Source organism: Primulina tabacum, chromosome 5 (assembly GCF_025594145.1).
Source record: "Primulina tabacum isolate GXHZ01 chromosome 5, ASM2559414v2, whole genome shotgun sequence".
NCBI lineage: Eukaryota > Viridiplantae > Streptophyta > Magnoliopsida > Lamiales > Gesneriaceae > Primulina > Primulina tabacum.
Window position 1 is genome coordinate 1,718,623 of NC_134554.1, and position 22,751 is coordinate 1,741,373.

General features: G+C 35.8%; 3 protein-coding genes across 7 annotated transcripts; 2 read left to right on the forward strand and 1 right to left on the reverse strand.

Moving 5' to 3' along the window:
- Positions 1–5,315: 5,315 nt before the first annotated feature.
- LOC142545326 (uncharacterized) lies at positions 5,316–9,868 on the forward strand. 3 transcript variants are annotated; one of them, XM_075652447.1, is made up of 2 exons: positions 5,316–5,673; positions 6,672–9,867. In XM_075652447.1, exon 2 carries the CDS (start codon positions 6,736–6,738, stop codon positions 9,733–9,735), a length of 3,000 nt encoding a protein of 999 aa, XP_075508562.1. In that variant the 5' UTR covers positions 5,316–5,673; positions 6,672–6,735; the 3' UTR covers positions 9,736–9,867. The 3 variants fall into 3 exon arrangements, with proteins under 3 accessions (XP_075508562.1, XP_075508563.1, XP_075508564.1); XM_075652448.1 differs by lacking the exon at positions 5,316–5,673 and adding an exon at positions 5,706–5,991 and having other exon boundaries at positions 6,672–9,868; XM_075652449.1 differs by lacking the exon at positions 5,316–5,673 and adding an exon at positions 6,010–6,086 and having other exon boundaries at positions 6,672–9,868.
- A 1,732-nt stretch (positions 9,869–11,600) lies between these two features.
- On the reverse strand, positions 11,601–14,990 carry LOC142545328 (uncharacterized). Of its 3 annotated transcripts, none has more exons than XM_075652452.1 (7): positions 14,817–14,990; positions 14,456–14,510; positions 13,260–13,812; positions 12,455–13,173; positions 12,306–12,374; positions 12,018–12,216; positions 11,601–11,902 (listed from the first exon to the last, which is right to left on the reverse strand). In XM_075652452.1, exons 2-7 carry the CDS (start codon positions 14,456–14,458, stop codon positions 11,832–11,834), a joined length of 1,614 nt encoding a protein of 537 aa, XP_075508567.1. In that variant the 5' UTR covers positions 14,459–14,510; positions 14,817–14,990; the 3' UTR covers positions 11,601–11,831. The 3 variants fall into 3 exon arrangements, with proteins under 3 accessions (XP_075508567.1, XP_075508565.1, XP_075508566.1); XM_075652450.1 differs by having other exon boundaries at positions 14,456–14,544; positions 14,817–14,989; XM_075652451.1 differs by having other exon boundaries at positions 14,456–14,544; positions 14,699–14,835.
- Positions 14,991–16,409: 1,419 nt separating this feature from the next.
- LOC142545329 (ASI1-immunoprecipitated protein 3) lies at positions 16,410–22,385 on the forward strand. The gene is made up of 8 exons (XM_075652453.1): positions 16,410–16,860; positions 17,741–17,803; positions 18,490–19,185; positions 19,335–19,469; positions 19,721–19,804; positions 20,832–20,891; positions 21,051–21,137; positions 21,921–22,385. Exons 1-8 carry the CDS (start codon positions 16,522–16,524, stop codon positions 22,185–22,187), a joined length of 1,731 nt encoding a protein of 576 aa, XP_075508568.1. The 5' UTR covers positions 16,410–16,521; the 3' UTR covers positions 22,188–22,385.
- The last annotated feature ends 366 nt before the right edge of the window (positions 22,386–22,751 follow it).

The following is a 22,751-nucleotide window of genomic DNA, read 5'->3' on the forward strand; positions in this document are numbered from 1 at the left end:
AATATATAATATTTGGGTATCAACTGTTTAAATTTAATATTAATATATGATATTTGAGTACACAAACAAGTGTAACAAGTTTGATACTAATAAAATTGTTCAAATTTATACACAAAATCTTATTTTGTATCATATCTTAAAAATTAGGTACTTAAATATAACAAATAAATATTATAATTTCAATGTTTTGTACCAAATAATCACAGTATTATTTTAAAAAAAATCAAAGAATGCTGGAATGGTTTTTTCTGCGATGAAAACTGAACACAAACTTATATTGCAATTTAAAGATTTAAAAGCAAGCTACCTTTGATCCAATTTAAAGATGTTTCAGTTATAATCATTACGTGAAACATGGCCACGGAACGCATGTTTGTTGACAATTCTTACAAATTCTCTGCTTTGCCCCTTTTAAATTAAACTAGCATATATTTATATAAATGAGTGAAAAAAATCCCTCCATTGGCTCAATTTGATTTTAAATATCTTGTGCTACCACTTTGATACGCTCAAAAAATGCGCATTCATAAAAATACCTTGAAACGATTATCACGAACCAATTTCTTCAATAAACCGAATCAGACGGCTTCAGAAAGATAACTGTGTATCAAAGAAAAAGGGTGAGATGACTCCGCCCAGAGGCGAAGCCACTCCGACGCTCAAGTCAGTATAGTATTTGAGAGAAAAATATAAGACTGATGTAAATGAAAGCGTCCCTTGATTAGGGTTAGGAGTCTTTTATTTATAAGGTCGAGTCTTAGATGGTAAAGAATTTTGTAATATATGATAACTAGATTTGTGCATATCCATATAATATTTTGTAATATCTCTAAAATATAATTAATGATATCATCACCCTTAAAGATTGAATGTTTGGATCTCTGAATATATTTTGTGTCGCGTGTCCAAGAGAGATACACATGGTCTAATCGTTTTGACCATTAATTTACGTGATTTAATACTTTTGAACACCAAAAATTCATGAAGATAGGAGAAGAAAACTTGATTTGGGGTGGGGGGACTCGTGCTTCCCCATTTTTCACATCTATTTACTCGAATTTATTCATATTTGATGATTTTTATTTTTTATTTTTTCTGTCGAGTAAATAATTGGTGAAAGGATAAGATCAAAAACGTTTACATTTAAATATTAGATTCTACAATATTCAACAAAGATTATTAAATTAGCTCATTAATCCCACTTGACAGATGACAAACAAATAGCATGCCAGGGAGTAAGTGAACCCTTTTTTTTTTGGGGGGGGGGGGGGGGGGGGGGGGGGGGTTAAATATACAACTTTCTCATGTGGATAGGTCCCTTTTCTTGTCTTCTTCTATTTTATTATACAATCTTTGAATATTTATTATTATTATTTTCTTTAGAGATGTCTATTTTTTTTTTTAAAAAAAAATGGAGAAATATATTATTATTGAGTCTCGAACACCACGAGAGATTTTAGAGCTCATTTTTGCCAAAACTCGACATGCAGTTAAAAAAAAAAAAATTCAAAACCCGAGTTTAAATTATCGCAATATTTTTAACAATATGTAGTGAAAAAAGTTGGGATATTTTTCCAGGAAAATGGGACCTCGTTATTAATGGTGTCGAAATAAATCCTGTACACTTTGAAATTTTCCATGCGGCCTCCATCGGTGCGTGCACTTGGCTACCTGGGCATCGATCAAAGTAAAATCCAAATTGAAGTAATATATTGGAATGTTGATATGTGTTTTTTTGGCATTTTTAATAAATAATTATTTTTATATTATATCTTTGAAAATCTTAAATTTAAATATTTTTTTAGAGATATAATATCGTGTTAGAATATGATGATTTTTTTTATTTTAATATTTTATGGTGTGTGTGGGGGTGTAGATCCGTCACCTTGATTTAGCTAGCAACCATTGATTTCCTCCAAATAAAACAAGAAATTAGCATGACAATGAATACTTCAAACGGATTTTTGTCTGAAAAATTGACCATTGCCAGCTTGATTTTAAATTTCCATCAAACAAAATTCCAAATGCAGATTGATACTTCGGATTCAGACAAAAACACATGTTTAATACTCTTGACAACAGGACCACAAATATACATACATATATACATGTGTGTTTTGTTGCATTTTTTTCTTTCAAAAAAAACCATAAATATTATATGCATGCAAAGCATGTGCCATGTCGCTAGTGTATACATATTATATACTTTGAATATCTAAACCCAAGATTTCCCAGATATGAGCGTGACTCTATCGATTTGTTTCAAGATTAGTGATCACTACAAAAAATTTCAGAATCAACAACACACATGCGACAACGGTTTTAACTAAAACCGTTGTTAAAAAACTTTTAACAACGATTTTAGTTAAAATCGTTGTCGTAGATCATTTTTTAAGCAAAAGACAACGGCTTTTATAAAACCGTTATCTTTTGGGGGTTAAAGACAAGACAACGGTTTTTAGGGTCAACGACAACGGTTCTGTTAAAACGTTGTCTTTGTACGTTTATGACAACGATTTCATGAACCGTTGTCTATTAGCGTGTTTTTTTGGACAATCGACAACGGTTTTAGAAAACTGTTGTCGATTAGCGTGAGTTTAGAATAAAACACAACGGTATTTAGCGACGGTTTTTGTAAGGACCGTGTATCATATTATCGTAAATCATATGTTGATTATCGATAATTTATGAAATTGTCATGTGATTATGTATATGAGGTATATCATGACAATGAAAATGAGAAAATAAGTGTTGATAATGAAATATCGTACTCGATATTGATTAATTAACAGAATTGAAGTTGTAAGAGCTCGAGTGGAGAAGCCAAACGCCGATACAATACAAGGCCAATAGGTTGGACAGAACCTCTGGCGCCCGAGCGGTAGAAAATGACCGCCCGAGCGCCCGTGTATAACAAATTAGTTCTCGGACAGAAGTGTTGGCGCTCGAGCGCGATATTTTACCGCCCGAGCGCAACACATACAACACTCGGGGGCAGAATATCTCGCGCTCGGGCGCGAGAATTCTACCGCCCGAGCGCAGTGTAAGTCACATTCGGGGACAGAATGTCTCGCGCTCAGGCGCGCGAGAATTCTACCGCCCGAGCGCGAATGCGGTGGAGATAAGAATAAGTTTTTCTTCTTTCTTTCTTCACTTTTCTTTCAGCAACTTCGAGGGAATATGAGAGATTTCAATTTTTTTCGTCCGAATCGACTTCAAAACGTTATCTAAACGCGAAACAAATTATATATTCGGAATCTTCGCGTCGAGAGCTTCCTTTTGAGGTAAATTTCTTCTAGTTTCAGCAGCTCTAAATATTAAAGTGCTGGAATAGCATGTATTTGAAGTCGAAATTCATATATGTGGTAGAATAACCAACAAGAAACTCGTATTCGAAGTCGGAATTGAATTATGTTATGATTTGAATTTGATACGAATTTTTAAAGTTTCAAAAGATATTTGAAACTTATATTATTGAATTTGAATGGTGTTATTGATTGAAATGAATATGTTATTGATGTAGATAGCTTATTATAGTTATATCTTCAAGCTACATCAACTGGAACGAAGAATTGAGGTATGTTGCGACCGGGTAACATACGACAGATATCTGTATTATATGATATATGTTGGATTGGTTTGATTGATTGGAATGAGAATACATGTCTATATGCCTTATTTGTTGAGTTTATGTGGCATACATAACATTGTGATTTGAATATCGATGTATAAAATAAATGTTTTGTTGACACACATCGTTTGATGCATACATCGATACATGACATGCACGTTGAGCTATGATCCTTGGATACCTTGATATGATTTGATTGGATTCTGGAGTTTGTGAACACAATGCTATGTTTGGTATTACATGACCCTTAAAACATAGACATTTGTGGCCCCGATGATTTATTGAGATCTGGGATTTGATGGCGCTTTGTCGACGTTATCATACGAGTATCCCTGATTGAGGCCGGTGTGCCAGCTCGAGCATTGATTTGAGAGCGATTCGTTTGATTCTGACATGTGCTCAGTAGATGGGCATTTGATCAGATACCTCCACGACATACATGCATTGCATACCATATATCATTGTTTAGATACTTGTGGTATATATGATGGTTGTTCCATACGGAGCTTTGCTCACCCCCAAGGGGGGCTGTTGTTGTCTTTGTGTGTGGACAATGGCAGGTACTCCAGGATATCAGGAGGCCGAAGAGGGTACTTCTGGAGGGAGTCACAGTTTAGGCTGAGTATTTATGTTTTGTTCCCAGTATATATATGTGTATCTATATACTGGGGCATGTCCCGAGGATATGAATTGTTTGTATATGATTGGTTTTGATTATGTGTGGGCGAGTTTTATGATATGAGATAAAATACTATTTTAGTATTCAAATTATAGAAGAAATATTTTGGGCTCATTGTAAAGAAAATTTAAACTCGTTTTTCGCTGTAATTAATTAACCCTAATCAGATTGTGTTGTAATAACGATTAGGAGCTAAGGGCCCCACAGTTTTCCTATAACCGTCGCTATTGTTAGCGACGGTTATAGCTAAACCGTCCCTAATTTCAAATTAGCGACGGTTTAAACGTTAGCAACAGAATCAAGTAAAACTCGCTAATTTGAAATTAGCGACGATTTAGCTCTAACCGTCGCTAATATTAGCGACGGTTATCGAAAAACCGTCGCTAATTTCAAAAAATCGATACCGCCTAAAATTCCTTCCATTTTCTTCCACCACTGTCTATAAATACCTGCAAATTCGCTCCATTTTCTTCTACTTCACTTCACAACACTTAAAATTTGTTCACTTACACGATTTTACAACTTCACAACACTTAAAATTTTTATTTCTTACACGATTTTACCACTTCACAACACTTAAAATTTGTATCTCTTACACGATTTTATCACTTGACGACACTTAAATTTTTTTATCTCTTACACGATTGTACCAAAACCAATCTGCTTGTAGATTTCTATGCTTGATTAGCGAATGTTTGGACTCCTAAAGCAATAATGATTTAATTGGTGAGGTGTGACAAAAAATTGTTTTGAATTTATGATTGTGAAGATTTTATAGAAATTGATATTTTTAAATTTTTGATGTGATATCGATAATAAAATAATAAGGCACGCTAAAAAGGTTAAATTTATTAGGTTTAGTACTGCGTGTACCCTAAATATTACAGTCCTTTGTTGTTGATTAAAAAAAAAAAAAAAAAAAAAACCTTTGACAAAATGTTTTTTTTTTAATAAAAGAAAAGAAAACCTTTGACAGAAGCAGCATTCCTCGACATATCCGTCCATTTGTGTCGGACCCCACTTGTATGGCTCTGCGCCTCCAATATTTCTCCTCCATTTTTCATTACTTTTCCGACCCCTTTTTCCTCAGTTTTACACACATCTTATTTCTAGTATATCTACATTTATTACATATACATGCATATCTGCGTGAAGGGATCGAATGAGAGGGATTAATGGGATTTAGTTAGGAGTTACAGAACAAAAGCGAGAGTGAGTGAGCGTGGGCAGAACAGAGAGGGGGAAAAAAAGTTAGCATTTCTTTTAGATATATACGCGAGTTTATCTGGAGGGGTCCAATGGGTTCTGGGTTTTTGTGAAGAGGGTAAAGAAGCGCGAACCCATTAGATTTTCTTCGAAAAAGGTAAATCATTTTCCCTAATTTTTCTTTCTCCGTGTATTTTTGAATCAAAATCTTTATTGCCCTTTTTCTACCAATTTCCAAGAGCAAGTCGGTCTCATGAACAGTAAAACTTTTCTTCTTGAATAGTAAAAACTTTTCTTACTTCAGTCCACTCTCCTTTGACAAAATACTCCCTTCTGCATAGTCACTTGTCAACTTGTGTGAAAACAAAACATTGTTTGACGTTTGAGTAATCATTCTTCCATAAAGGTCTTTTTGAGAAGTTGCTTGTGGGCTCTACGCACGAATTTAACTCGAGTTTTTGAAGCTTTAGTCCAGGTATAAAGGAATTTGAAGGCGTCGTTTTCGCTCAAGATTTTGCCATTTTTCTCTCACTTAGATTCGATGATTTAACTGGTTGATACTTGCGTATGGTAAAAGGGAATTTATGTTTTAGTCGTTTTCATTTGACTTTTTGTAATTGATTCTGGGAATCACGATGATTTGGATAAAGTTCGAACAAATGATCGTGGGTTCCTGGATTTGATGTGAAAAATAATAAATAATGTTGAACCATCGAGATCGAAATTTTTGTTTTGATTTAAGTTCTTCGGATCTGAATCATGATTACTGGGGTTTGTGTTATTGAATTATGATTGTGCATCTTTTGTTTTAGCTGTTTTTATTGCGTTTGGAGTTTTAAGTTCTTTAGATCTACAATGCTTCAGTCTTCAATGCTTCCATTGAATGTCAACGATGATGTTTCATGGTTCAAAATGGATCCTAGACGATTGAATGTGAAAATTTATCATGCTGCGTATGTTTGTGGTTATTCAGTCTTTTTAAGCTTCAACTAACGATTAAATTTGTCTGCTCTTGCAACGATTGATTTCCTGTGCTTGCTACACTTTTTGTTTTTACTTGTATGATGTGTTGATGTTATTATCTTTTTGGCCTATGTATCAAGTTCTGATGATATTAGACATTTTGAAGTTTTGAATCCTTGTTCTCTATTTCAGGTGTTCTTTTCCTTTTCAAGAATGCATATAATTTCAGCTGACGTCTTATTGCGGGACTGTAAAAATGAATACTCGAGAAGCTAGTCGTGGATTCGGACCGTTACCTTATTCATCTTTAAGGAATCTCTCATCATCCTCATCAGCATTTTTTTCGGCAAATCAATCACCCTTCTTTTCTCCAAGCGCAAGTACAGTACTCGTATCTGCACGTTCTGACAATTCATGTGAGGCTACTGTCACAAACTTGGATTCCCTAGATTTGAGTAGGACTGTGGAATCAGAATATTTAACAAGCGCCATATTTGCGTCAACTAATGATTATCCTGGTGCAACCAGGCGTCAATCGAATGATCTCAGGAAGTTTGAAAATGTATCTTCATCGTTGGGAGTATCTGATAGTCCCTTGTCAATTTACAACATAGGTCATAAGAACGATTGTTCTAAGCAAAATACTAAAACAAAAGGGCATGGTAAATTTCTCGAAATCGCAGTTCCTCCGAATTCCTTTTCTTTAAATAGACTGAGGAGTTGTGACGTCTACATAGGTTTTCATGGACGAAAGCCTTCACTGCTCAGGTTCGCTAATTGGCTTCGCTCCGAGTTAGAGGTTCAAGGTTTGAGTTGTTTTGTAACAGACAGGGCTAGATGTCGAAGTTCTCGTAAGCATAGAATCGTTGAGAAAGCTATGGATGGTTGTACATTTGGAGTCGTTATCTTGACAAGAAAGTCATTCAGGAACCCATACACCATCGAAGAGCTGAGATTATTCTCTGGGAAGAAGAACTTGGTTCCGGTGTACTTTGATTTGGGCCCTGATGATTGCCTCGTGAGAGATATTATCGAGAAAAGAGGAGATCTTTGGGAGAAATACGGCGGTGAGCTCTGGCTACTCTATGGCGGACTAGAGGAGGAATGGAAAGATTCTGTCAACTCCCTTTCACAGGCTGACGAGTGGAAACTAGAGGCTCATGATGGTAACTGGAGAGATTGCATATTAAGAGCTGTCACCCTGTTGGCATTGAGGTTGGGAAGGAGAAGTATTGTGGATAGACTGACCAAGTGGAGAGAAAAAGTGGAGAAAGAAGAGTTCCCTTTTCTTCGGAATGAGAATTTCATCGGTCGGAAAAAGGAGTTGTCCGAGCTTGAATTTTTACTTTTCGGAGACATCAGTGGAGATGCAGAGAGAGACTATTTCAAGATCAAGGCCAGACCCATGAAAAGGAACTTGACAATTGGCAGGGCGAGGACTGATTCAATGGACAAAAATAGAAGTGATCGATTAAGTGAGAGTAGCAAGAGGAAAGGGAAACAACCAATTGTGTGGAAGGAATCCGAAAAGGAGATTGAATTGCAGAACACGGAGTTTTCTCAACCTCAGCAGAAACAAAAATCAAAGAGCAGTAGGAAGCATGCCAGGAGAAAGAGATCTATGAAAGTCATCTATGGAAAAGGAATTGCTTGTGTGTCAGGAGACTCGGGTATTGGAAAAACCGAGCTGCTCTTAGAGTTTGCTTACCGCTTCCATCAAAGATATAAGATGGTATTATGGATAGGAGGAGAAAGCCGATACATTCGACAGAATTACTTGAACTTGTGGCCGTTCTTAGAAATCGATGTAGGGGTGGAGAGCTGCACAGAAAAAAGTCGAACCAAGAGCTTTGAAGAGCAAGAGGAAGCTGCAATAGCCAGGGTCCGAAAGGAGCTAATGCGAAACATTCCTTTTTTATTAATAATCGACAATTTGGAGAGTGAAAAGGACTGGTGGGATCACAAACTTGTAATGGATCTGCTGCCACGTTTAGGTGGTGAAACTCATGTTATCATTTCCACACGCCTATCTGCTGTGATGAATCTTGAGCCCTTGAAGCTTTCTTACCTATCAGAGGTTGAGGCAATGTCTTTAATGCTCGGAAGCGTTACCGATCAATCAGTCACGGAAATCGATGCATTACGAGCCATTGAGGAAAAACTTGGTAGGTTAACTCTAGGCCTTGCTATCGTAGGGGCTATTCTATCTGAGCTGCCTATTAGTCCCAGTAGACTCTTGGATACAGTTAATAGGATGCTGTTGAGGGATGCAACATGGAGTGGTCGTGAGAACAGTTCATTAAGACGCAACAATTTCCTTTTGCAGCTTTTTGAGGTATGCTTTTCCATATTTGACCATGCTGATGGACCAAGGAGTTTGGCAACTAGAATGGCTCTTGCAAGTGGTTGGTTTGCACCAACACTGGTCCCTGTGTCCATTTTAGCTCTGGCTGCTCATAAGATACCCGAGAAACACCAGAATCGACAGGTCTTGAAAAAGATTTTACGCTCCTTGACATGTGGTTTCACATCATCATATTCACGGAGATCAGAAGCAGAAGCATCCTCGTTACTTTTGAGATTCAATATAGCGAGAGGCTGTACTAGGGACGGTTTTGTTCAGTTTAACCAGCTCGTAAAACTCTATGCTCGAAAGAAGGGTGTCGCCAGAGTAGCACAAGCAATGGTACAAGCTGTTTTTAACCGTGGCTTCGTATCCAATCACTCTGATCACATATGGGCCGCCTGTTTCTTGCTCCTAGGATTCGGAAAAGACCCAGTAGTTGTTGAGCTCAAGGCGTCAGAGTTGCTTTTTGTCGTGAAAGAAGTGATATTGCCCCTTGCAATTCGTACCTTTATGACATTCTCTCGGTGCAGTGCTGCTCTTGAGCTGCTTCGTCTCTGCACAGATGCATTAGAAGCAACTGATCATACGTTTGCCACCCCGGTCGAAAACTGGTTGGATAAGTCCTTTTGCTGGAAACCCGTTCAGACAAACGCTCAGCTAAATCCATTGATATGGCAAGAACTCGCGTTGGCAAGAGCTACTGTGCTAGAAGTCAGAGCCAAGTTGATGGTACGAGGTGGACAGTTCGATATAGGGGATGATTTAATCCGGAAAGCCATTTTCATTAGAACTTCAATATCCGGGGAAAACCATCCGGAAACAATGTCCGCACGTGAGACGCTTAGCAGGCTAACTAGAGTTGTTACCAGTGTTCGAAACCATATTTCATCTGAGCAGAATCGACGATAGAGTTGAAGAGCAAAATTTTGATTCAGACATTTTATATATAAAAAAAATTACTGGAACTTTACTACCTGAATTCTTTTTGCATTTTTCATTGTTTTGTAAATAAAATTTAATTCTGTCGCCAAGTGTTCTTTATTTAATATTTTTTTTTTGGTTTAATTTATATGCTACACAAACGATGCCAAACAAAGTAGTGAGTGCTGGCAGAACATGGAATTTTAAAATTTTATATCAATGTATTAGACTTCATTGGATTTGTTTTTGGAGTATATCTGTTGTGAGACGGTCTCACGAATCTTTATCTGTGATATTTATCTGTGAGACGAGTCAATCTTACCGATATTCACAATAAAAAGTAATACTTTTAGCATAAAAAATAATATTTTTTCGTGGATGATCCAAATAAGAGATTTGTCTCACAAACATGACTCGTGAGAAATTTTATAAGTAAAATATGTCTTCTACCTTTACTGTATTATTATGAATTTTTATAATAAAACTAATAATTTCAAAATTGTATTTTGTCATTTGTTATTTTTTATAATTATGATATGATCAACTTAAATATAATCAATTCAAACGGTAACATATAATAATTTTAAGAGTAGGTCTCTTGTGAGACGGTCTCACAAATCTTTATCTGTGAGATGGGTCAACCCTACTGATATTCACAATAAAAAGTAATACTTTTTCATGGATGACCCAAATAAGAAACTCGTCTCACAAAATACGACCCATGAGACCGTCTCACACAAGTTTTTGCCTAATTTTAAATTGAAGTTTATAATTATGATATTGCTCTATTTTAATATAAATTCAATTAATTATAAAAAAAATTCTTTATAATCACTCAATATACGTACATCGAGGTACGAGATAGATATTAAATTTAGAGAGGTGAAATAATCTAACATAGCGAATAAGTTAAATTATTCAAGTTGTTGCAAGTATTATTCTTATTATAAAATGAATTTTCACCAAGCGATCTATTAATATTTTCAGATTAGTATCCACACTTATATAATTTTGAGTGTAATGAGATGTTAAAATATACAAGTGCAACGATCCTCTTTTACTATCCTTTTATTCTTGTAGTGACTTTTCATTATTATTATTATTATTTAAATTTTGTACGCGGAGATCTGATACGATAGCCGGGTGCAGTTGACTTAAATAAAAAAACTAAAAGAAAAAAGTTTGCAACTGTGGTTAACAGCAGCTTCCTCGTCATTTCCCAGTATCTGACATGATTATTATTATGTATTTCAAACCTCCAATGATGATTGAAGCAAAAGGAAATGGAGAGGATCTGGGGTGTGATTATATTCACTTTCTTGAAATTCGGATTAGATGCAATAAAAAAAAAACAGAGCTCTCAATTTCAGTTTCCCCAGTCGTGATGTCTCTATTTGAATTTTCTTTGATCGTCTCCTCAGGCTATTCATTTACATCCGCTGTCGCATTTCATCCCATATGAAGATCTCTATCGACAAACATTTTTTATGATTCTTTTCAAAACTTTTGAATCAATTGTATACTTGAACCTCTTAACATTCGCAGTAAACGGGTTTCCTGCTTTCTTTTTCTTTTATTTCAAATCTCATTTCACCACCGGTGCAGTAATCTTTTATTTAGTTCTCTACGGGCTGAGAGTCAAGCTCGAGTCTGTGGCATTAGTGAGTAGAGAAGGAGAAGAAACCCAAGTTGTGATGAAATAGAACCGATCAGAAATTGTCCATTTGAAGCATGATTTGGTATCTAGTTCCTCTTAATTGTCATTTTAGCTGTGATTTGGATGTTATTTAACGGGTTTGCAGGTCAATAGAAGGGTTCAAATTGAAAGAATTAGCTTCTAAGAAGAGAGCCTTTAAATTTATGCATAATTATTTACTGAACCGACATCGCTACACAAACAAGATGCTTGTTATAGAAAGCTAAAAACAAAGAAATGTTTTGACCAAGTATCACACTGAATTGCAAATCAGCAAAAACAAACTAGTTTTCCAGTTAAAATGTATGTGTGATTCCTATTCTGAAACCCACCCAGCTACCAGACAACAGATATAATCTAACCTTGAAAATCCGGGAAATATGACATATCAAGATGGTACGGTCGTGTCATCTCTCCCATAAATGCGTTGAAGCTCCCGAGTTGCAGCTTGATATGATGCTGGCAATAAATATCAAGAAAAACATAATTTCCTAGTGAAGAAGATAAAAAGTTGAATGAGATGATATTAGGACTTACCTAGATGATCCAGGGATAAACAAAGAAATGGGCTCACCTTTCCAATTATGGAAATTTTTCTGATTGATAGGGGAGCCCGTCACATTTTGAATCGCTTCAAACAGCACTTCCTGCGGGGTACTCCTCAGTTCTTGAACCACTGCATATATAGTCTTCCCATTCTCAAAGTAAATATGGTTATTGGGGTGTTTGGTTTTGCAACCAGCATGGCGCTCAAACTCATAAGCATTGATAGCCTGCACAGTGCAAGGACGCAAACTTAGCATAAGAGTTAATTCTAGCCTCAACATTGTCAGGAAACCATCTTCGGAATAAGAGTTGTTACCTTCGAAAGCTTACAATCCTGGCAGCTACACAAGTAACCCGTCCCTTTTACCACACCTCGAAGATTCTTCTGCATGCATCCATAACATTGCTCAGGTCAATAGAAAGGCCACGAAAAGAAATGAAAAACCAAAAAATATCTGATTTTACCTCTCTTGACCACGATATATACTTCACTGGAATCCCATCAAGTATGCCAGTTGATAATAAGCTTTTAACATTTGCAGGGAAGTTGTTTGAAGTTCCTTTCTTTGTCTTTGGTTCTAAATTCTTGAGGGTGCCATTTGTCCTTGAAGCGGCTACCGAGGTAACATTTGCAGTTATCTGCTCCACAGAATTTCTCTGTCCCATCGCTGCAGAAGATTGAGCAGACATTTGACTTAATAGAATATCACGGCTGCATGTGAGTCTGCTGGAGGTGTTACTATCATCAGGATCATCCTGAAAGCAGCCAAAAGACATAGTAGTTTGTTCATCATTCTCATGATGCTCACCCAATGATAGCATCATAGAATTTTCTTTGCTGGGGACCGTTCTTTGTGGCATAAAGGTAGCATCTTGCTGACTATGAATATATGTTAGCGATGTAAAATCTGTGTCCCCCTTATTATATGTAGAACTCGGAGACGTATTGAATGTTTCATTGACTTTATTGTAGAAAGGGGCCATTGCATAGAAATTCTCCTGGCCCTGGCAAGTAGAACCAATTGACATGAAATTGCCAATACGTTTTTCATACTGATCCGCAATTGAACCAGTATCATAATTCCTTCTGTTGAAGGCTTGACCAATAGAGAGCTTATTGTCATCTATCCCACCAAAGAACTGGTTCTTAACCATAGCATCTCTCTTGCTGCAGGCCTGTTCAACTGAAATAAAATTTTCATCCGTCATAAAATGCAGAATTCACTAAAATAGCAGTAATATAAGTAGATTAAGTACAAGATTAAATTACCATTCTGAAAAATGGGGCATAGTTTTTCACTTTTCTTTTCTGGGTTAGAGTTCTGAACAAATTCAGGCAAGCAATTCTGCAAGATCCTTATTTCATTAACCATCACTTTTCTAACTCCTGAATTCAGACATAAAGGATCTTCCACAGTTTGAGACATGGAAAAACAAGCTGATGAGTCAATTCCAAATTGATCATCAGGACCCCCTTTTTCCAAATGGGGCTCAGCGGAAACAGTAGAGAAGACATTCTTTTGAGAAAGATTTGAACTCTCAACAGTCATGGGGTTGACGAGGTGCTCACCAACATGACCTCCCGACTGAGAACTGGAACTGTCGCTCCATAAAGGATAACTCATTAATGTAGCTCCTGAACTTGTTCCTTTGTTATCAGATTCTATTGCTTGCTTCTTGTTGAAGAATAGCTCATGTTCACGTGAACCAACAAACCACTGATAACCACGCTTGTGCTTATTTCTAGTAGAAGCATCAGCCACCTCTCCATTATCCTGAGAACCAGATCTAATAGGCATCCAAATGCCTTTGTTTGGAAAAGACTGCAAAACCCAAATAAGAATCACAAGACTTAAAGTAACAACATGAAACTTAGGGTAAAGTAACCATCATCACACATAAGTCAGTTCGTAGTGGCATTTTTCAGGTTGGAATGAATGATTGATAAAGATTTTAAATACCAGATAACCATATAATCATCCATGAATGCCATGAATACAGAGGAGATGAATTTGAAACAAACTATGAATCATAATATTGTAAAGCAAGCAGGAAATCTAAAATTTTACAAACTACCATGCAATCTTACAGAGGGACAAGAAAACAGATTCAAATGGATCTTTATTTATTTCTAAAAAAATATTCACTTCATCAACATCAAGAGATTCGAATACTAACATCAGCACCAATTAATCTTCTTAAAGGAAATTCCTTCATTTTAAAATCTTGCCACATAACGTGTATGGGACACTTACACACCCAACAAATGCAAAAAGCTACATGCAGACCACATTGTTCAATTACTCAAAAAAACTTTAAGCCACGCCATTGTTATATCAAATCATCAACACGTTCAGCAATCCAAACTAAACTAGGTATATCGCAGAAAAAAAACATCCAGATAAACGAAACCACGACAAAATTAAAACTACAATATTTTTGCTGAAAGCATTAATGGAGATGTACCATATTTCACTTCAGCTTGGAAAGAAAGAAACTCCAGCTCACTCGATCAACTCCCCTGCTTCAATAGTGCCAATTAATGCGCCAAGCAACTGATACATAAATAAACAAATGAACAGAAAATCCGAGAAAGTTCTCATCGATTGAAAAAAGAATCGATTTTTCTCTTCTTCAACCAAGTAGTACTGAACACTCAATAAAATTATTACAAAAATGAACACAATCCACCAGCATAAATTCACATACATTGAATGCTGAACGAGTCTGAAAAATCAGATGCATTTCATCAGAATGAAATTCATCCGTAACCCTAAGCAGTACTCAACACTCTGGTGCTGTATCCTTAGTCTAAAAAAGTTTATACCTTTACAACTAAGCAGATGAAATCGACCCGGCGATCCTGCGACGAAGGAATGGAACGTGTTTTTAGGTGTCCGCTGTTGTCTGAACTAAAAATACAATTAAATATTATTACTATGTTTTTTTAGAGAAAAGTGCAGAAAGGTCACTCTGTACTTCCAGAAAGCGACGGTTCGACTCGCTAAATTGCGTTATAAAAGTGGCTCGAACGTATCGAGTTGGCTCCTGAATTTTTTGAGTAAATATTTTCATTGAGTGGACCTCGAAAATATAAAATATATATAATTTTCACAAAAGATTTTGACATTTTTATTTATTTATTATTATTATTATGATAATTAATCCTACTACAAGTTTTCCACACTTGAAAAAAAAAAGGCTATAATTATTTTATATAATATAATAATTTTTATATATCTATATTGATTAACTACTCAAAAATTTGAATTGAGCTAAAAAATATTCAAAAAAATTCAGTCAATTTTGTGTGTAGGTTATTTTGTATGATTGTTTACAACTTGAATTTGAACTCAAGCTAAAAAATAATACAAAATGAGCTCGAGCTAATGAATTAGTGGAAGGAATACACTTTCTTGGTTAATTCCATTGCTTGAGACTTTAACCGAGTGCGCCATCACAGGCCGATCAACTCTCAATCTCCACAAAAATGTAGATGATGAAAATTATATGCTTACAAATTCAGTTGAAGGAAGACGGCACATACAGATCAGCCCGATTCCATTTGCTTGCTCCAACGTATGTATTCGCAACGTAGAAAAATTAACTTTATTAAAAATCAATAAAATCAAATAACTAAATTACACTTTACACGACGCCTGCTATTGCCAACACAAAATATGCCCCTGTCTCCGAGAATTCACATGCTTCTCGGGTTTGGAATAATAGGGCAATTTCTTGTTGTAATGTATTTTATAAGATTATCTCCAAGACTAAAAAATTTGAGTTTTTTGAGATTGTTTCATAATGAAAAGTGAATTTAAAATTGCAAAAATATACTTAGACATCTCAAAGGATTTCAATTCATTCATTCATTCTAATTTTGAGATAAATAATTTAATGAAATTGATAGAAAAATTCAAAAATAAAAAGAAGCTTTTACATATATGAAAAATCGGATTACTTGTAGATATAATAAAGGGAATAAGTAAAACCTTGGTTGGAACTAGAGTATTCGGTGATTTGGATATCGGGTGTTCGTTTTACCGTTTGATTTATAGCAATGCTCTTCCAAAATATTTCAACGTTGATCAACGTCCATCACCTTTAACTCATTCAGAGGTATTATCGGTGGCCAATAAATTTGTATTTTTTATTTTTTTAAAAGAGATGGAGTTCGAAATCTATGCTATAAATAAATAATTGAATTTAGATGCATTTCTCAAGTTCGATTCAATCAAAACCGAGTCAGTCTTATGACATGGGTTGATCCACCTATATTTATATGTCAAATTAAAATATGTGGCATAAAATTGATTAATAGACCATATAAACAGATTTATTTGATAAAAATTTCCCAACTACGATCGCAGAAGTGTTGATAATCTAAAACTTGGCCCATTTCATTTCGTTATCATAACCGGTTCTTTATCCACCGCCTCTATAATAAATTCATAACCCGGTGTTGTCTTTGGCGCGTCAATCTCAGATTCTTTTATTTTCCCGACACGTACTTTAGTGAGAGGAGAAAAATGCGCAACCGCCGTCTCGCACGCGTGCCGACCAGCGACGAAGAGGACGACGCGCAGCCGCTCCAGCTTCGTGACTCACCGGCGGATGAAAACCAAAACCAAAGAAAGCGCAAAAAGGTGAACCTATCGGACGAGGAGGGAGAGGAGAATGAAAGAGAGGTAAAATCGAAGGAGAAAAGGAAGAGAAAGGAGGCGATAGAAGAGCCTGAGCCGGAAGTTGAGGAGCAGGATGATGCCGAGGCGCAGCCGATAGGCGAGATAGCTAGGGTTTCTGGGAAAGGGAGAGGAAGGAGGAACCATTATGAGTCATTTGAGCTCGATGGTCTTCAATATCATCTCGTGAGTTATCTGGTTTGGCTAAGGTTTTTTATATTGCATTGTGTTGATAATATCCATGATCCAAGACCTTACGTGAGCTGTCGTTTTCTTTTCTTTTTTAAATCGTTTCTTGGTGTTGTGAGTTAATGTGATGGGCTTGGGGAGTATTAGCATGTGGTTATTGTGATTTAGAGGTATAAATATTGTATAGTCAAGTCTTAACCTTTAAGCCTTTGATTCTGTATCTTTGAAGTTTTTCATGTAGATCGTAGCGGAGGTGTAGAAACTTTTTTCTCCCCCGTCTCTATTTTTATGGCTAGAAGAAAATCGACAAGGAAGAGAATAAAAAGAAAAGGGCATGATTTTCATGGAGTTGGATATGTTGTAAAAATTTGAGAAAAGAAAGCGATCTTTGACATTCTTGCCTCTTTATTTTTCCATTTTGGTAGTGTGTGTAAGATTTTATGGCTCTCTACCTATGGTGTATTGCTGATTTTAACCGAGTGGACGTTGTTTAGGCTGGTGTACTTAGTTTTAGAGTGAGAGGTGGTCGATTACAGGGTCAAAACCTGCACTTGCCTTATGTGAAACGGCCTTAAACTTAAACACCTTGGGGATCCTTATGAAATAGTTGGATCTTCTCTTGTTATTAACAGTAAATATCAGGCCCTAATATTGTTATCTACCTAGATGAAATGTTGTTTAATGCTATGTTCTCTGTTCAAAGGTCTAATACCTCATCTGGCTATTGAAAATATTATTAGCTTATTATTTTTTAGCTCATTTTTTACTGTGATGACTTAAAAACATTTATGTAAATTACAATTCTGTTTATTCCCAAATAATTAGTTGTTTTTCAGTAAATCGTGTCAACTATCTCACTGATTTGATTAATTTGTAGGAGGATCCTGTGCTGTTAGCTCCTGAGAGAAAAGACCAGAAGCCTTACGTGGCCATAATTAAGGTAGCTCTTTCTTAGGTCCGAGTTCTGAATACAAGGTGTTCTGATGAATGCACAATTCTTTGTACACAATTACCGCTTTGAGAACGTAAAGTCAACGGTGCCCATCTAGTGTAGATGAAACTTAGTTATTTGATAATCTTCATGGATATTGTGCCTGTGTAAAGAAGATATGTCTTGTTAATGACTTAACGTGTTCTCAAGCTTCTGAGTTGATTTTTTATTTATGTTGTGAGTTCCATGTCACAAAATTTTACAACAAATATGATATGCAACTAGAATGGATTAATTGAAACACAGATGTCATCTTCAGTTGTAAAACAGGTGGTCGTTTTAAGTTAATTAAAAAATTTAAGTTTAGTTAAGCCCTTTTTTGAATGTCATTTGACTCATTTCTTAATCTCGAGAGCAACTTGATGCAACTGATTATCTGATTTGTATGTCTGCTACTTGCAATGTCAAAATCCTAGGTACTTCATGGTATCATTTGTTGGTTGATTTGCGATGATTTTTACGGCGAAACTTGGATTTTTGTTTATATGGGATATGCTACTATTTGGAAGGAGAAATGGATTTTGTATAATTTGGTTCTGATTTATTCTACATTTCATGGTCTATTTATCATGTAATATGATGATGAAGTTTACTGACTTCGTTGTGATTGTTGTTAAACTGCTTTTTTTGTACAGGACATTACTCAGACTTGGAGTGGTGACATGATGGTAACTGGGCAATGGTTCTATCGTCCAGAGGAGGCAGAAAAAAGAACTGGTGGAAATTGGGAATCACGTGATACGAGGGAGCTGTTTTATAGTTTCCACAGAGATGAAGTACCTGCAGAATCTGTCTTGCACAAGTGTGTGGTGCATTTCATTCCGCTACATAAGCAGATTCCTCATCGCAAACAACACCCAGGTTTCATTGTGCAAAAAGTATATGATACTGATCAGAGGAAGCTTTTTAAGCTGACAGATAAAGATTACGAAGACAATAAACAACAGGAGCTGGATGATCTTGTTCAGAAGACTCTTAAACGGCTTGGCAATGTTCCAGATCTTGAACCTGAGGATATGGTTGTGGATCGTGAAGATCAAATAAAGAGTAAACGACTTATAAAGAAAAAGAACATGACACCATTGGATGTTTCAAGGGATAATGAATGTCTTAGTAAATCGCAGCTACTTAAGCCAGAAACTCCAGGAAGCACTGGTGTTGGTACATCTGAATATAATACTATTCTCTCAAACTTTATGCTGTTGACCGGTGAAACACAGCGAGACAAATGGTTGGAAAAGCTTCTGCAATCGGTTCAGTTCATATGCTCTTCAGTGGATGGTGAGCAGAATGATGGGGAAAAAGGGGGTGATGCGGATGTGAGAAATAAGGTTTGCAATTTTTGGGTTTGGAGCCTCAACTTTAAATCTGAAACATTTCTTGGAATTCTTTTTCTATTTGTTCATGATTGGTTAAAACTACTGATAATGTGCAGTTCACAAAACTTTCTTGATTTGTTTTTTTCTATCTATATTTATAGGTAGATGAGTCATTTGACTGGCCAGATGCAGCTGTCCATGTCATAGTTGATCTTGAGAAAGCCGCACATGACTCCCTTTCTACTGATTTCCAGAAGTATAACCAAAAGATGCGACAGCTAGCATTTAATCTTAAGGTAGCCATTATTGGAGTTTATGTTGATCCTAGCAAAAGCATCCCTGATATAGCTGTTGCATATTCAGTGCAACACTCCGCAGAATGCATTACTTTGTTTTCAGATGCCACAATTGCGAAAGTTAGAGAAGCTTTAGATCTTTTCATGTCATCCTTCCAGCATATATTCCTTTATATCGAGTTCTGGTTATGATATAGATACAATTATTGACTTCTAGTTTTCTCAAACAAACAAATTCTATTTCTTGATAGAGCAATGCTGTATTAGCACGACGCCTTCTGAAAAGAGAGCTGGATTCTGCACAGATACTGAATATGTCTCCTAATGAGTTAAAGGTAGTGACTTCAACTTTCTTTGAATAATCTTTATTAACATTTTCTTTCTTGTATTATAGTCTGTTTGTATTCTTTTATTTGATATTTCATTGGACGTGATTTTGAAGTTTGACTTCAATGTGAATTTTGTTACTTCTCACAGTGTTATAAAAAAAAATCTATTAAGTAGGGATTAAGGGAGATTAAGCACGAGCTTTTTAGTTTCACTATTAATATTACAAAATTTTTAATCTTTTTTATAATATAATTTTTTTAAAATATTTTGTAAATAATTGTAAATTCTTCCCCTTGAAAAGAAAACTGAGCTAATTAATTAATAACAATATATAATTTATGCATTTATTTATCATATTTTACATTGTTTTATATGTTATTAAACATTTGGCTCGGGATAAAGAAAATTGTGTTGAAATTAATTACAATATTTTACGCCATGTAACGCTTGAAGCTTGGCTTGACGTTTCGCCATCCTTTGCGCTTTTAGAACCATTTTTTTTCCCAGAATTGACAGTTTGCTGTAGGCAATGCATTTTTGGGTTGATGTTATTAGCAATATTTTTCATCAAATCTGTTCTTTCTAGATCCAAGGTTACCTTTTAAAAAAAAATATTCTGTAGCAGATTATTTTTCCCCATTTCTAGTGAATCAATGATTCTTATTCTCTTTCAATTATTTTCGTACACTCCACTCAGAGAAGCCTTGTTCTACTGGGGCTTAACGGCATGAATTATTGATTGTTCAAACATTCATAAGATGTGGGGATATCTACTGAGAAGGTGAACATTTTTCTATTGCTGTACTCCTAAGGCCTTTATCTACCGTGCATTTCTTGGAACCTTTTTTTGGGGTGGTTTCGGGAAGGATTTTCTATTGGTGGTTGATCTATCAACTGACATGTTAGGAGCTTTAAGGGATTGGGTTATGTCTGTTTGGACTCCTCGGTTGTAATATGGACCAAGAAAGGCACAATGTGTGAATTTGATCCAACTGGGATGCTCTTTATCTAATTCATGCTTTGTGTTTGCAGGAAGGTTTAACTTCTGAAGAGATTTCGAGCAGGGAGCCTGAGGAATCCGGCCGTATGCAGGTCATTTAGGATGTTCCTGTCTGACGTTTGTGGATACCACTTATTCTTGTGATAAATTACTGAACTGATCCTAGCTACTCTGTTTAATCAATAACTCAACCTTTATAATATTCCTAGTTTCCTACTGTCCTCTGATGAGTTTTTCATTGTTGGGCCCAGATGACAGATGCTCGTTGCAAAAGATGCATGGAGAAACAAGTGGGGTTGAGAGAGATTATTCAGACTGGACATGGTGACCGCTATCAGGTTTCAAAATACTTCCATAACTTCATAATATTTAAACTGATGATTTCTATTATTTCGTTTCATTTTAATTAATATAGTAACTTAAATTACCCAGTAGGATCATAACTCCATTCTTTGTAAGTTTTGTATACGTCACCGCCAACAACCCCTATGTTTAAGAAACGTTCAAAAATGAATGAATTCCCTGTAACGTTCATATAAAATAAATTATACGGACAAATATTATGTAGTGGCAGTTTGGAACTTAAGTTTACAAAATTACTTGATTACGGTGATGCATGCAAGAAGAAGATTTGTTAATTTCATTTAGATTATTAAAGTTTAACGAATTAATTATAGAAACTGCAAGACAAAACATAACGTGCCTATTGAAGTTTTTCTGGAGCACCGAGGAAAGTGAAGGCTCCAAGATTTCGAGGGGAAAAAATGAATATTCATAAGATCAGTATTTACAATCGATCTGTTGAAATTTGACATCATGATATTTGAAGTCGAAATTTGGTCAGAGAGTGATGGTTAATACCTATAATATGATGGCTATGGAAGTGTCATTTGGGTGGATATCTATGAAGTATGTTGATATGTGGGCCGGGACTTCAAGAAAAAGGATCGTGCAACAAAACCTTTTTTTCGATGTTTCATATTTCCATTTTTCCTAAACTGCAGTTGTTTAGTTATTAATCGATGGATTATTTCTTGAAATTTATGTCGTTTTATCCTCCCCTATAATGTTGTAAATTGAAGCATGTTCTAATCTATAATGTTTTTGTGTCGTGCTCCCAGTTGGAGTGTAATGCTTGTGGCAACACTTGGTATGCGTCCAGGGACGATGTTTCTAGCCTGACTATAGAAGGTCCAAGTTCTGCTAAAACCGTTGGTGCTGCACCACTGGCTACTGCCAAGTTTGAAGATGTTGAGAAGAATTTGGTGAGTCCACGAGGAGCCGTGAGTCCACGAGGAGCCGAGAGGGGAGCTAATGATGTATTGAAGAAAGCTACGGAAGCATATGTACCAGTGTTAGATAACCAACAATCGTCCAACAATACTTGAACCGAGAAAAATTAGTGTCGTGAACTTTTGTTAGTTCTATCTTTTGGTACCAGTATGATTGCAGATGCTGCTTTTTTAGGTCATTTTTGTAAATAAGAACTACAGTCCAGCGGCAGCAAGTCATGAGGTACGTCTTTTTTATGTTTTGTAAAGCAGATAGTCGACAGTGAATAGGTTTAAGCATCTGATACTTGTGCCTTTCCCTGCCAGCGGTATGAATCCTTGAATTTTCACAGGAGAATGCTATTCTCAACTCTGGAGTGAAAAATTTGTGGATAACTTTTGGTAAAATCGAAGTAAGGCAAAACAAATTTGTATGTTCTTGATTCTGAGTCACAAGTTAACCACTTCAATTTTATTTTTCAAACCGAATTCGTCATATTAAACACATAATAAATGGTTTTAAAATTTCATGCGTAAAAATTATGCATGACAGTTAGATATCATTACGAAGAATGGCAGCGGAACAAACTCATGTCACTTTTGCATCCACAAGATGAAAATCTCATCTTTAAGTTTTATTTTTGTGGTAATAAGGGATGGGGTGTTTACAACGGTTTCAAA